Source organism: Salvelinus fontinalis, chromosome 35, assembly GCF_029448725.1.
Source record: "Salvelinus fontinalis isolate EN_2023a chromosome 35, ASM2944872v1, whole genome shotgun sequence".
NCBI classification, from domain to species: Eukaryota; Metazoa; Chordata; class Actinopteri; order Salmoniformes; family Salmonidae; genus Salvelinus; species Salvelinus fontinalis.
In genome coordinates this window covers 37,030,033-37,045,032 of record NC_074699.1, presented here as the reverse complement: position 1 = coordinate 37,045,032, position 15,000 = coordinate 37,030,033, and the positions used below count along the sequence as shown (strand labels likewise).

Below are 15,000 nucleotides of genomic sequence, written 5' to 3'. Positions count from 1 at the left end.
TCTACTTATATAGGAAACCCCCAATCTACGTACTGTCTACTTATATAGGAAACCCTCAATCTATCTACTGTCTACTGTCTACTTATATAGGAAACCCTCAATCTGTCTACTGTCTACTGTCTACTTATATAGGAAACCCTCAATCTGTCTACTGTCTACTGTCTACTTATATAGGAAACCCTCAATCTGTCTACTGTCTACTTATATAGGAAACCCCCAATCTATATACTGTCTACTTATATAGGAAACCCCCAATCTGTCTACTGTCTACTTACACAGGAAACCCCCAATCTATATACTGTCTACTTATATAGGAAAACCCAATCTACGTACTGTCTACTGTCTACTTATATAGGAAACCCCCAATCTGTCTACTGTCTACTTATATAGGAAACCCCCAATCTACGTGCTGTCTACTTATATAGGAAACCCTCAATCTGTCTACTGTCTACTGTCTACTTATATAGGAAACCCTCAATCTGTCTACTGTCTACTGTCTACTTATATAGGAAACCCTCAATCTGTCTACTGTCTACTTATATAGGAAACCCTCAATCTATCTACTGTCTACTTATATAGGAAACCCCCAATCTATATACTGTCTACTTATATAGGAAACCCCCAATCTATCTACTGTCTACTTATATAGGAAACCCCCAATCTACGTACTATCTACTTATATAGGAAACCCTCAATCTGTCTACTGTCTACTTAAATAGGAAACCCCCAATCTATCTACTGTCTACTGGAAACCCCCAATCTATCTACTGTCTACTTATATAGGAAACCCCCAATCTGTCTACTGTCTACTTATATAGGAAACCCTCAATCTATCTACTGTCTACTTATATAGGAAACTCTCAATCTGTCTACTGTCTACTCATATAGGAAACCCCCAATCTGTCTACTGTCTACTTATATAGGAAACTCTCAATCTGTCTACTGTCTACTTATATAGGAAACTCTCAATCTGTCTACTGTCTACTTATATAGGAAACCCCCAATCTGTCTACTGTCTACTTATATAGGAAACCCCCAATCTGTCTACTGTCTACTTATATAGGAAACCCTCAATCTATCTACTGTCTACTTATATAGGAAACCCCCAATCTATATACTGTCTACTTATATAGGAAACCCCCAATCTGTCTACTGTCTACTTATATAGGAAACCCCCAATCTACGTACTGTCTACTTATATAGGAAACCCGTACTCTACATAGACAGGTGCTTTGGTTTCACAAGGACATGCTGTCCCCAACCTGTTGTGTTGATGTTGTGTTGTCTTTACAACATAAAGTAATGCTGAGGTTGTCTCTGACCTGTAGTGATGGTTATGTTGTCTCTCTGACCTGTAGTGATGGTTATGTTGTCTCTCTGACCTGTAGTGGTGGTTGTGTTGTCTCTCTGACCTGTAGTGATGGTTATGTTGTCTCTCTGACCTGTAGTGATGGTTATGTTGTCTCTCTGACCTGTAGTGGTGGTTGTGTTATCTCTCTGACCTGTAGTGATGGTTATGTTATCTCTCTGACCTGGAGTGATGGTTGTGTTGTCGTTGTCTCTCTGACCTGTAGTGATGGTTGTGTTGTCTCTCTGACCTGTAGTGATGGTTGTGATGTTGTCTCTCTGACCTGTAGTGGTGGTTGTGATGTCGTTGTCTCTCTGACCTGTAGTGATGGTTGTGTTGTCTCTCTGACCTGTAGTGATGGTTGTGATGTTGTCTCTCTGACCTGTAGTGGTGGTTGTGATGTTGTTGTATCTCTGACCTGTAGTGATGGTTGTGTTGTCTCTCTGACCTGTAGTGGTGGTTGTGTTGTCTCTCTGACCTGTAGTGATGGTTATGTTGTCTCTCTGACCTGTAGTGATGGTTATGTTGTCTCTCTGACCTGTAGTGATGGTTGTGTTGTCTCTCTGACCTGTAGTGATGGTTGTGTTATGTCTCTGACCTGTAGTGATGGTTATGTTATCTCTCTGACCTGGAGTGATGGTTGTGTTATCTCTCTGACCTGTAGTGATGGTTATAGTATGTTATCTCTCTGACCTGGAGTGATGGTTGTGTTATCTCTCTGACCTGTAGTGATGGTTATATTATGTTATCTCTCTGACCTGTAGTGATGGCTATGTTATCTCTCTGACCTGTAGTGATGGTTATGGTATCTCTCTGACCTGTAGTGATGGTTATAGTATGTTATCTCTCTGACCTGGAGTGATGGTTGTGTTGTCGTTGTCTCTCTGACCTGTAGTGGTGGTTGTGATGTCGTTGTCTCTCTGACCTGTAGTGGTGGTTATGTTATCTCTCTGACCTGTAGTGGTGGTTATATTATCTCTCTGACCTGTAGTGGTGGTTATGTTATCTCTCTGACCTGTAGTGATGGTTGTGATGTCGTTGTCTCTCTGACCTGTAGTGGTGGTTATGTTATCTCTCTGACCTGTAGTGGTGGTTGTGTTGTCTCTCTGACCTGTAGTGATGGTTGTGATGATGTTGTCTCTCTGACCTGTAGTGATGGTTATATTATGTTGTCTCTCTGACCTGTAGTGATGGGTATGTTATCTCTCTGATCTGTAGTGATGGTTGTAATGTTGTTGTCTCTCTGACCTGTAGTGATGGTTTTGTTGTGTTGTCTCTCTGACCTGTAGTGATGGTTTTGTTGTGTTGTCTCTCTGACCTGTAGTGATGGTTGTGATGTCGTTGTCTCTCTGACCTGTAGTGGTGGTTGTGATGTTATCTCTCTGACCTGTAGTGATGGTTGTGTTGTCTCTCTGACCTGTAGTGATGGTTGTGATGTTGTCTCTCTGACCTGTAGTGATGGTTATGTTGTCTCTCTGACCTGTAGTGATGGTTGTGTTGTCTCTCTGACCTGTAGTGATGGTTGTGATGTCTCTCTGACCTGTAGTGATGGTTATGTTGTCTCTCTGACCTGTAGTGATGGTTGTGTTGTCTCTCTGACCTGTAGTGATGGTTATGTTGTCTCTCTGACCTGTAGTGATGGTTATGTTGTCTCTCTGACCTGTAGTGATGGTTATGTTGTCTCTCTGACCTGTAGTGATGGTTGTGTTGTCTCTCTGACCTGTAGTGATGGTTGTGTTGTCTCTCTGACCTGTAGTGATGGTTATGTTGTCTCTCTGACCTGTAGTGGTGGTTATGTTGTCTCTCTGACCTGTAGTGATGGTTGTGTTGTCTCTCTGACCTGTAGTGATGGTTGTGATGTTGTCTCTCTGACCTGTAGTGATGGTTGTGATGTCGTTGTCTCTCTGACCTGTAGTGATGGTTGTGTTGTCTCTCTGATCTGTAGTGATGGTTGTGATGTCTTGTCTCTCTGACCTGTAGTGATGGTTGTGTTGTCTCTCTGACCTGTAGTGATGGTTGTGTTGTCTCTCTGACCTGTAGTGGTGGTTGTGATGTCGTTGTCTCTCTGACCTGTAGTGATGGTTGTGTTGTCTCTCTGACCTGTAGTGATGGTTGTGTTGTCTCTCTGACCTGTAGTGATGGTTGTGATGTCGTTGTCTCTCTGACCTGTAGTGATGGTTATGTTATCTCTCTGACCTGTAGTGATGGTTGTGGTGTTGTTGTCTCTCTGACCTGTAGTGGTGGTTGTGATGTTGTTGTCTCTCTGACCTGTAGTGATGGTTGTGATGTCGTTGTCTCTCTGACCTGTAGTGATGGTTGTGATGTCGTTGTCTCTCTGACCTGTAGTGGTGGTTGTGTTGTCTCTCTGACCTGTAGTGGTGTTTGTGATGTCGTTGTCTCTCTGACCTGTAGTGATGGTTGTGATGTTATCTCTCTGACCTGTAGTGATGGTTGTGATGTTGTCTCTCTGACCTGTAGTGATGGTTGTGATGTCGTTGTCTCTCTGACCTGTAGTGGTGTTTGTGATGTCGTTGTCTCTCTGACCTGTAGTGATGGTTGTGTTGTCTCTCTGACCTGTAGTGATGGTTGTGATGTCGTTGTCTCTCTGACCTGTAGTGATGGTTGTGTTGTCTCTCTGACCTGTAGTGATGGTTGTGATGTCGTTGTCTCTCTGACCTGAAGTGATGGTTGTGATGTCGTTGTCTCTCTGACCTGTAGTGATGGTTGGGATGTCTCTCTGACCTGTAGTGGTGGTTGTGATGTCTCTCTGACCTGTAGTGATGGTTGTGATGTCGTTGTCTCTCTGACCTGTAGTGATGGTTGTGATGTCGTTGTCTCTCTGACCTGTAGTGATGGTTGTGATGTCGTTGTCTCTCTGACCTGTAGTGATGGTTGTGATGTCGTTGTCTCTCTGACCTGTAGTGATGGTTGTGATGTCTCTCTGACCTGTAGTGGTGGTTGTGTTGTCTCTCTGACCTGTAGTGGTGGTTGTGTTGTCTCTCTGACCTGTAGTGGTGGTTGTGTTGTCTCTCTGACCTGTAGTGATGGTTGTGATGTCGTTGTCTCTCTGACCTGTAGTGGTGGTTGTGATGTCGATGTCTCTCTGACCTGTAGTGGTGGTTGTGTTGTCTCTCTGACCTGTAGTGATGGTTGTGTTGTCTCTCTGACCTGTAGTGATGGTTGTGATGTCGTTGTCTCTCTGACCTGTAGTGATGGTTGTGATGTCGTTGTCTCTCTGACCTGTAGTGATGGTTGTGATGTCGTTGTCTCTCTGACCTGTAGTGATGGTTGTGATGTCGTTGTCTCTCTGACCTGTAGTGATGGTTGTGATGTCGTTGTCTCTCTGACCTGTAGTGATGGTTGTGATGTCGTTGTCTCTCTGACCTGTAGTGGTGGTTGTGTTGTCTCTCTGACCTGTAGTGATGGTTGTGTTGTTGTTGTCTCTCTGACCTGTAGTGATGGTTGTGTTGTCTCTCTGACCTGTAGTGATGGTTATGTTATCTCTCTGACCTGTAGTGATGGTTGTGATGTCGTTGTCTCTCTGACCTGTAGTGGTGGTTATGTTGTCTCTCTGACCTGTAGTGGTGGTTATGTTGTCTCTCTGACCTGTAGTGATGGTTATGTTATCTCTCTGACCTGTAGTGATGGTTGTGATGTCGTTGTCTCTCTGACCTGTAGTGATGGTTATGTTATCTCTCTGACCTGTAGTGATGGTTGTGATGTCGTTGTCTCTCTGACCTGTAGTGATGGTTATGTTGTCTCTCTGACCTGTAGTGGTGGTTGTGATGTCGTTGTCTCTCTGACCTGTAGTGATGGTTGTGATGTCTCTCTGACCTGTAGTGATGGTTGTGTTATGTTGTCTCTCTGACCTGTAGTGGTGGTTGTGATGTCGTTGTCTCTCTGACCTGTAGTGATGGTTATGTTGTCTCTCTGACCTGTAGTGGTGGTTATGTTGTCTCTCTGACCTGTAGTGATGGTTGTGTTGTCTCTCTGACCTGTAGTGATGGTTGTGATGTCTCTCTGACCTGTAGTGGTGGTTATGTTATCTCTCTGACCTGTAGTGATGGTTGTGATGTCGTTGTCTCTCTGACCTGTAGTGGTGGTTGTGATGTTGTTGTCTCTCTGACCTGTAGTGATGGTTATGTTGTCTCTCTGACCTGTAGTGGTGTTTGTGTTGTCTCTCTGACCTGTAGTGATGGTTGTGATGTTGTTGTCTCTCTGACCTGTAGTGGTGGTTGTGATGTTGTTGTCTCTCTGACCTGTAGTGATGGTTATGTTGTCTCTCTGACCTGTAGTGATGGTTGTGATGTCGTTGTCTCTCTGACCTGTAGTGGTGTTTGTGATGTCGTTGTCTCTCTGACCTGTAGTGGTGGTTGTGATGTTGTCTCTCTGACCTGTAGTGATGGTTGTGATGTCGTTGTCTCTCTGACCTGTAGTGATGGTTGTGATGTTGTTGTCTCTCTGACCTGTAGTGATGGTTATGTTATGTTGTCTCTCTGACCTGTAGTGATGGTTATGTTGTCTCTCTGACCTGTAGTGATGGTTGTGTTGTCTCTCTGACCTGTAGTGATGGTTGTGATGTTGTCTCTCTGACCTGTAGTGATGGTTGTGATGTCGTTGTCTCTCTGACCTGTAGTGATGGTTGTGATGTCGTTGTCTCTCTGACCTGTAGTGATGGTCGTGTTGTCTCTCTGACCTGTAGTGGTGGTTGTGATGTTGTCTCTCTGACCTGTAGTGATGGTTGTGATGTTGTTGTCTCTTTGACCTGTAGTGGTGGTTGTGATGTTGTCTCTCTGACCTGTAGTGATGGTTATGTTATCTCTCTGACCTGTAGTGATGGTTGTGATGTTATCTCTCTGACCTGTAGTGATGGTTGTGTTGTCTCTCTGACCTGTAGTGGTGGTTATGTTGTCTCTCTGACCTGTAGTGGTGGTTGTGTTGTTGTTGTCTCTCTGACCTGTAGTGATGGTTGTGATGTCTCTCTGACCTGTAGTGGTGGTTGTGATGTTGTCTCTCTGACCTGTAGTGATGGTTGTGATGTCGTTGTCTCTCTGACCTGTAGTGATGGTTGTGATGTCGTTGTCTCTCTGACCTGTAGTGGTGGTTGTGATGTCGTTGTCTCTCTGACCTGTAGTGATGGTTATGTTGTCTCTCTGACCTGTAGTGGTGTTTGTGATGTCGTTGTCTCTCTGACCTGTAGTGATGGTTGTGTTGTCTCTCTGACCTGTAGTGATGGTTGTGATGTCGTTGTCTCTCTGACCTGTAGTGATGGTTGTGTTGTCTCTCTGACCTGTAGTGATGGTTGTGATGTCGTTGTCTCTCTGACCTGAAGTGATGGTTGTGATGTTGTTGTCTCTCTGACCTGTAGTGATGGTTGTGATGTCTCTCTGACCTGTAGTGGTGGTTGTGATGTCTCTCTGACCTGTAGTGATGGTTGTGATGTCGTTGTCTCTCTGACCTGTAGTGATGGTTGTGATGTCGTTGTCTCTCTGACCTGTAGTGATGGTTGTGATGTCGTTGTCTCTCTGACCTGTAGTGATGGTTGTGATGTCGTTGTCTCTCTGACCTGTAGTGGTGGTTGTGTTGTCTCTCTGACCTGTAGTGGTGGTTGTGTTGTTGTTGTCTCTCTGACCTGTAGTGATGGTTGTGTTGTCTCTCTGACCTGTAGTGATGGTTATGTTATCTCTCTGACCTGTAGTGATGGTTGTGATGTCGTTGTCTCTCTGACCTGTAGTGGTGGTTATGTTGTCTCTCTGACCTGTAGTGGTGGTTATGTTGTCTCTCTGACCTGTAGTGATGGTTATGTTATCTCTCTGACCTGTAGTGATGGTTGTGATGTCGTTGTCTCTCTGACCTGTAGTGATGGTTATGTTATCTCTCTGACCTGTAGTGATGGTTGTGATGTCGTTGTCTCTCTGACCTGTAGTGGTGGTTGTGATGTCGTTGTCTCTCTGACCTGTAGTGATGGTTATGTTGTCTCTCTGACCTGTAGTGATGGTTGTGATGTCTCTCTGACCTGTAGTGATGGTTGTGATGTCTCTCTGACCTGTAGTGATGGTTATGTTATCTCTCTGACCTGTAGTGATGGTTATGTTGTCTCTCTGACCTGTAGTGATGGTTGTGATGTCTCTCTGACCTGTAGTGATGGTTGTGATGTCGTTGTCTCTCTGACCTGTAGTGGTGGTTGTGATGTCGTTGTCTCTCTGACCTGTAGTGATGGTTGTGATGTCTCTCTGACCTGTAGTGATGGTTGTGTTATGTTGTCTCTCTGACCTGTAGTGGTGGTTGTGATGTCGTTGTCTCTCTGACCTGTAGTGATGGTTATGTTGTCTCTCTGACCTGTAGTGGTGGTTATGTTGTCTCTCTGACCTGTAGTGATGGTTGTGTTGTCTCTCTGACCTGTAGTGATGGTTGTGATGTCTCTCTGACCTGTAGTGGTGGTTATGTTATCTCTCTGACCTGTAGTGATGGTTGTGATGTCGTTGTCTCTCTGACCTGTAGTGGTGGTTATGTTGTCTCTCTGACCTGTAGTGGTGGTTGTGATGTCGTTGTCTCTCTGACCTGTAGTGATGGTTGTGTTGTCTCTCTGACCTGTAGTGATGGTTGTGATGTCGTTATCTCTCTGACCTGTAGTGGTGGTTGTGTTATGTTGTCTCTCTGACCTGTAGTGATGGTTGTGATGTCGTTGTCTCTCTGACCTGTAGTGATGGTTATGTTGTCTCTCTGACCTGTAGTGATGGTTGTGATGTCGTTGTCTCTCTGACCTGTAGTGATGGTTGTGATGTCGTTGTCTCTCTGACCTGTAGTGATGGTTGTGATGTCGTTGTCTCTCTGACCTGTAGTGATGGTTGTGATGTCGTTGTCTCTCTGACCTGTAGTGATGGTTGTGATGTCGTTGTGTCTCTGACCTGTAGTGATGGTTGTGATGTCGTTGTCTCTCTGACCTGTAGTGATGGTTGTGATGTCGTTGTCTCTCTGACCTGTAGTGATGGTTGTGATGTCGTTGTCTCTCTGACCTGTAGTGATGGTTGTGATGTCGTTGTCTCTCTGACCTGTAGTGGTGGTTGTGATGTCGTTGTCTCTCTGACCTGTAGTGATGGTTGTGATGTCGTTATCTCTCTGACCTGTAGTGATGGTTATGTTGTCTCTCTGACCTGTAGTGGTGGTTGTGATGTCTCTCTGACCTGTAGTGATGGTTGTGATGTCGTTGTCTCTCTGATCTGTAGTGATGGTTATGTGATGTTATCTCTCTGACCTGTAGTGATGGTTATGTTGTCTCTCTGACCTGTAGTGGTGGTTGTGATGTCGTTGTCTCTCTGACCTGTAGTGATGGCTATGTTGTCTCTCTGACCTGTAGTGGTGGTTATGTTGTCTCTCTGACCTGTAGTGATGGCTATGTTGTCTCTCTGACCTGTAGTGATGGCTATGTTGTCTCTCTGACCTGTATTGGTGGTTGTGATGTCGTTGTCTCTCTGACCTGTAGTGATGGTTGTGTTGTCTCTCTGACCTGTAGTGGTGGTTATGTTGTCTCTCTGACCTGTAGTGATGGTTATGTTGTCTCTCTGACCTGTAGTGGTGGTTATGTTGTCTCTCTGACCTGTAGTGATGGCTATGTTGTCTCTCTGACCTGTAGTGATGGCTATGTTTTCTCTCTGACCTGTATTGGTGGTTGTGATGTCGTTGTCTCTCTGACCTGTAGTGATGGTTATGTTGTCTCTCTGACCTGTAGTGATGGTTATGTTGTCTCTCTGACCTGTAGTGATGGTTGTGATGTCGTTGTCTCTCTGACCTGTTGTGATGGTTGTGATGTCGTTGTCTCTCTGACCTGTAGTGATGGTTGTGATGTCGTTGTCTCTCTGACCTGTAGTGATGGTTGTGATGTTGTTGTCTCTCTGACCTGTAGTGGTGGTTGTGTTGTTGTTGTCTCTCTGATCTGTAGTGATGGTTGTGATGTCGTTGTCTCTCTGACCTGTAGTGATGGTTTTGATGTCGTTGTCTCTCTGACCTGTAGTGGTGGTTGTGATGTCTCTCTGACCTGTAGTGGTGGTTATGTTGTCTCTCTGACCTGTAGTGATGGTTGTGTTGTCTCTCTGACCTGTAGTGGTGGTTATGTTGTCTCTCTGACCTGTAGTGATGGTTGTGTTGTCTCTCTGACCTGTAGTGATGGTTGTGATGTCGTTGTCTCTCTGACCTGTAGTGGTGGTTGTGATGTCGTTGTCTCTCTGACCTGTAGTGGTGGTTGTGATGTCGTTGTCTCTCTGACCTGTAGTGGTGGTTGTGTTGTGTTGTCTCTCTGACCTGTAGTGGTGGTTGTGATGTCGTTGTCTCTCTGACCTGTAGTGATGGTTGTGATGTCGTTGTCTCTCTGACCTGTAGTGGTGGTTGTGTTGTGTTGTCTCTCTGACCTGTAGTGATGGTTGTGATGTTGTTGTCTCTCTGACCTGTATTGGTGGTTGTGATGTCGTTGTCTCTCTGACCTGTAGTGATGGTTGTGTTGTCTCTCTGACCTGTAGTGATGGTTATGTTGTCTCTCTGACCTGTAGTGATGGTTGTGATGTCGTTGTCTCTCTGACCTGTAGTGATGGTTGTGATGTCTCTCTGACCTGTAGTGATGGTTGTGTTGTCTCTCTGACCTGTAGTGATGGTTGTGATGTCGTTGTCTCTCTGACCTGTAGTGATGGTTATGTGATGTTATCTCTCTGACCTGTAGTGATGGTTGTGTTGTCTCTCTGACCTGTAGTGATGGTTATGTTGTCTCTCTGACCTGTAGTGATGGTTGTGATGTCGTTGTCTCTCTGACCTGTAGTGATGGTTGTGTTGTCTCTCTGACCTGTAGTGATGGTTGTGATGTCGTTGTCTCTCTGACCTGTAGTGATGGTTATGTGATGTTATCTCTCTGACCTGTAGTGATGGTTGTGTTGTCTCTCTGACCTGTAGTGATGGTTATGTTGTCTCTCTGACCTGTAGTGATGGTTGTGATGTCGTTGTCTCTCTGACCTGTAGTGATGGTTGTGATGTCTCTCTGACCTGTAGTGGTGGTTGTGATGTCGTTGTCTCTCTGACCTGTAGTGATGGTTGTGATGTCGTTGTCTCTCTGACCTGTAGTGATGGTTGTGATGTCGTTGTCTCTCTGACCTGTAGTGATGGTTGTGATGTCGTTGTCTCTCTGACCTGTAGTGATGGTTGTGATGTCGTTGTCTCTCTGACCTGTAGTGATGGTTGTGATGTCGTTGTCTCTCTGACCTGTAGTGATGGTTGTGATGTCGTTGTGTCTCTGACCTGTAGTGATGGTTGTGATGTCGTTGTCTCTCTGACCTGTAGTGATGGTTGTGATGTCGTTGTCTCTCTGACCTGTAGTGATGGTTGTGATGTCGTTGTCTCTCTGACCTGTAGTGATGGTTGTGATGTCGTTGTCTCTCTGACCTGTAGTGGTGGTTGTGATGTCGTTGTCTCTCTGACCTGTAGTGATGGTTGTGATGTCGTTATCTCTCTGACCTGTAGTGATGGTTATGTTGTCTCTCTGACCTGTAGTGGTGGTTGTGATGTCTCTCTGACCTGTAGTGATGGTTGTGATGTCGTTGTCTCTCTGATCTGTAGTGATGGTTATGTGATGTTATCTCTCTGACCTGTAGTGATGGTTATGTTGTCTCTCTGACCTGTAGTGGTGGTTGTGATGTCGTTGTCTCTCTGACCTGTAGTGATGGCTATGTTGTCTCTCTGACCTGTAGTGGTGGTTATGTTGTCTCTCTGACCTGTAGTGATGGCTATGTTGTCTCTCTGACCTGTAGTGATGGCTATGTTGTCTCTCTGACCTGTATTGGTGGTTGTGATGTCGTTGTCTCTCTGACCTGTAGTGATGGTTGTGTTGTCTCTCTGACCTGTAGTGGTGGTTATGTTGTCTCTCTGACCTGTAGTGATGGTTATGTTGTCTCTCTGACCTGTAGTGGTGGTTATGTTGTCTCTCTGACCTGTAGTGATGGCTATGTTGTCTCTCTGACCTGTAGTGATGGCTATGTTGTCTCTCTGACCTGTATTGGTGGTTGTGATGTCGTTGTCTCTCTGACCTGTAGTGATGGTTATGTTGTCTCTCTGACCTGTAGTGATGGTTATGTTGTCTCTCTGACCTGTAGTGATGGTTGTGATGTCGTTGTCTCTCTGACCTGTTGTGATGGTTGTGATGTCGTTGTCTCTCTGACCTGTAGTGATGGTTGTGATGTCGTTGTCTCTCTGACCTGTAGTGATGGTTGTGATGTTGTTGTCTCTCTGACCTGTAGTGGTGGTTGTGTTGTTGTTGTCTCTCTGATCTGTAGTGATGGTTGTGATGTCGTTGTCTCTCTGACCTGTAGTGATGGTTGTGATGTCGTTGTCTCTCTGACCTGTAGTGGTGGTTGTGATGTCTCTCTGACCTGTAGTGGTGGTTATGTTGTCTCTCTGACCTGTAGTGATGGTTGTGTTGTCTCTCTGACCTGTAGTGGTGGTTATGTTGTCTCTCTGACCTGTAGTGATGGTTGTGTTGTCTCTCTGACCTGTAGTGATGGTTGTGATGTCGTTGTCTCTCTGACCTGTAGTGGTGGTTGTGATGTCGTTGTCTCTCTGACCTGTAGTGGTGGTTGTGATGTCGTTGTCTCTCTGACCTGTAGTGGTGGTTGTGTTGTGTTGTCTCTCTGACCTGTAGTGGTGGTTGTGATGTCGTTGTCTCTCTGACCTGTAGTGATGGTTGTGTTGTGTTGTCTCTCTGACCTGTAGTGGTGGTTGTGATGTCGTTGTCTCTCTGACCTGTAGTGATGGTTATGTTATCTCTCTGACCTGTAGTGATGGTTGTGATGTCGTTGTCTCTCTGACCTGTAGTGGTGGTTGTGTTGTGTTGTCTCTCTGACCTGTAGTGATGGTTGTGATGTTGTTGTCTCTCTGACCTGTATTGGTGGTTGTGATGTCGTTGTCTCTCTGACCTGTAGTGATGGTTGTGTTGTCTCTCTGACCTGTAGTGATGGTTATGTTGTCTCTCTGACCTGTAGTGATGGTTGTGATGTCGTTGTCTCTCTGACCTGTAGTGATGGTTGTGATGTCTCTCTGACCTGTAGTGATGGTTGTGTTGTCTCTCTGACCTGTAGTGATGGTTGTGATGTCGTTGTCTCTCTGACCTGTAGTGATGGTTATGTGATGTTATCTCTCTGACCTGTAGTGATGGTTGTGTTGTCTCTCTGACCTGTAGTGATGGTTATGTTGTCTCTCTGACCTGTAGTGATGGTTGTGATGTCGTTGTCTCTCTGACCTGTAGTGATGGTTGTGTTGTCTCTCTGACCTGTAGTGATGGTTGTGATGTCGTTGTCTCTCTGACCTGTAGTGATGGTTATGTGATGTTATCTCTCTGACCTGTAGTGATGGTTGTGTTGTCTCTCTGACCTGTAGTGATGGTTATGTTGTCTCTCTGACCTGTAGTGATGGTTGTGATGTCGTTGTCTCTCTGACCTGTAGTGATGGTTGTGATGTCTCTCTGACCTGTAGTGGTGGTTGTGATGTCGTTGTCTCTCTGACCTGTAGTGATGGTTGTGATGTCGTTGTCTCTCTGACCTGTAGTGGTGGTTGTGTTGTCTCTCTGACCTGTAGTGGTGGTTGTGTTGTCTCTCTGACCTGTAGTGGTGGTTGTGTTGTCTCTCTGACCTGTAGTGATGGTTGTGTTGTCTCTCTGACCTGTAGTGGTGGTTGTGATGTCGTTGTCTCTCTGACCTGTAGTGATGGTTGTGATGTCGTTGTCTCTCTGACCTGTAGTGGTGGTTGTGTTGTCTCTCTGACCTGTAGTGATGGTTGTGTTGTCTCTCTGACCTGTAGTGATGGTTGTGATGTTGTTGTCTCTCTGACCTGTAGTGGTGGTTGTGATGTCTCTCTGACCTGTAGTGGTGGTTGTGATGTCTCTCTGACCTGTAGTGATGGTTGTGATGTCGTTGTCTCTCTGACCTGTAGTGATGGTTGTGATGTCGTTGTCTCTCTGACCTGTAGTGATGGTTGTGATGTCGTTGTCTCTCTGATCTGTAGTGATGGTTATGTTATCTCTCTGACCTGTAGTGATGGTTATGTTGTCTCTCTGACCTGTAGTGGTGGTTATGTTGTCTCTCTGACCTGTAGTGATGGTTGTGATGTCTCTCTGACCTGTAGTGATGGTTGTGATGTCGTTGTCTCTCTGACCTGTAGTGATGGTTATGATGTCGTTGTCTCTCTGACCTGTAGTGATGGTTGTGATGTCGATGTCTCTCTGATCTGTAGTGGTGGTTGTGTTATGTTGTCTCTCTGACCTGTAGTGGTGGTTATGTTGTCTCTCTGACCTGTAGTGATGGTTATGTTGTCTCTCTGATCTGTAGTGATGGTTGTGATGTCGTTGTCTCTCTGACCTGTAGTGGTGGTTGTGATGTTGTTGTCTCTCTGACCTGTAGTGGTGGTTATGTTGTCTCTCTGACCTGTAGTGGTGGTTGTGTTGTCTCTCTGACCTGTAGTGATGGTTGTGATGTCGTTGTCTCTCCTCAGGGTCTCTTGAGGTGGTGTTCATCAGAATGTGTCGTGCCTTTGACTCTCAGAACAGCACCGTCTACTTTGACGGGAAGTACGCCGGGACCGACGTCTTCAAAGCATTAGGTGAGTCAGAATACAACCCAGCGGAGCACCTTTATCCCCTTCCATCTGCCGTGGAGGCTCAGCAGTTTCAGAACCATTGATTTAATAGGAGAGGAAGTTGTTTGTTTAGTATTAGGGACTGTTGTGGACCCACCTCTGACTGAATGGCTGGGCCACTGGGATATGATTGGACTGAACTTCAGAGCAATGCATGTCAGGTGACGTCTGATCAGATTCTGATGTTCTGCTCTGTGTCCTGTGTTGTTGTGATGTTAACATAACTACTCCTGTCTCTCTCTCTGTGTGTCTAACAGACTGTGATGTTAACATATCTTCTCCTGTCTCTCTCTCTGTGTCTCTAACAGACTGTGATGTTCTGGTCCACATATCTTCTCCTGTCTCTCTCTCTGTGTGTCTAACAGACTGTGATGTTCTGGTCCACATATCTTCTCCTGTCTCTCTCTCTGTGTGTCTAACAGACTGTGATGTTCTGGTCCACATATCTTCTCCTGTCTCTCTCTCTGTGTGTCTAACAGACTGTGATGTTCTGGTCCACATATCTTCTCCTGTCTCTCTCTCTGTGTCTCTAACAGACTGTGATGTTCTGGTCCACATATCTTCTCCTGTCTCTCTCTCTGTGTGTCTAACAGACTGTGATGTTCTGGTCCACATATCTTCTCCTGTCTCTCTCTCTGTGTGTCTAACAGACTGTGATGTTCTGGTCCACATATCTTCTCCTGTCTCTCTCTCTGTGTGTCTAACAGACTGTGATGTTCTGGTCCACATATCTTCTCCTGTCTCTCTCTCTGTGTGTCTAACAGACTGTGATGTTCTGGTCCACATATCTTCTCCTGTCTCTCTCTCTGTGTGTCTAACAGACTGTGATGTTCTGGTCCACTTATCTTCTCCTGTCTCTCTCTCTGTGTGTCTAACAGACTGTGATGTTCTGGTCCACATATCTTCTCCTGTCTCTCTCTCTGTGTCTAACAGACTGTGATGTTCTGGTCCACATATCTTCTCCTGTCTCTCTCTCTCTGTGTCTAACA

General features: G+C 45.5%; 1 protein-coding gene across 2 annotated transcripts in view; it reads left to right on the top strand.

The window, feature by feature from the left end:
• LOC129834810 (nuclear receptor ROR-alpha A-like) overlaps positions 1–15,000 on the top strand; it is a 37,594-nt gene that overhangs the window by 9,512 nt on the left and 13,082 nt on the right. For both annotated transcript variants that reach the window (XM_055900108.1, XM_055900109.1), the window contains exon 5: positions 13,868–13,975. In XM_055900108.1, coding sequence (XP_055756083.1) covers positions 13,868–13,975 — 108 coding nt within the window. The remainder of the gene's footprint in view (positions 1–13,867; positions 13,976–15,000) is intronic.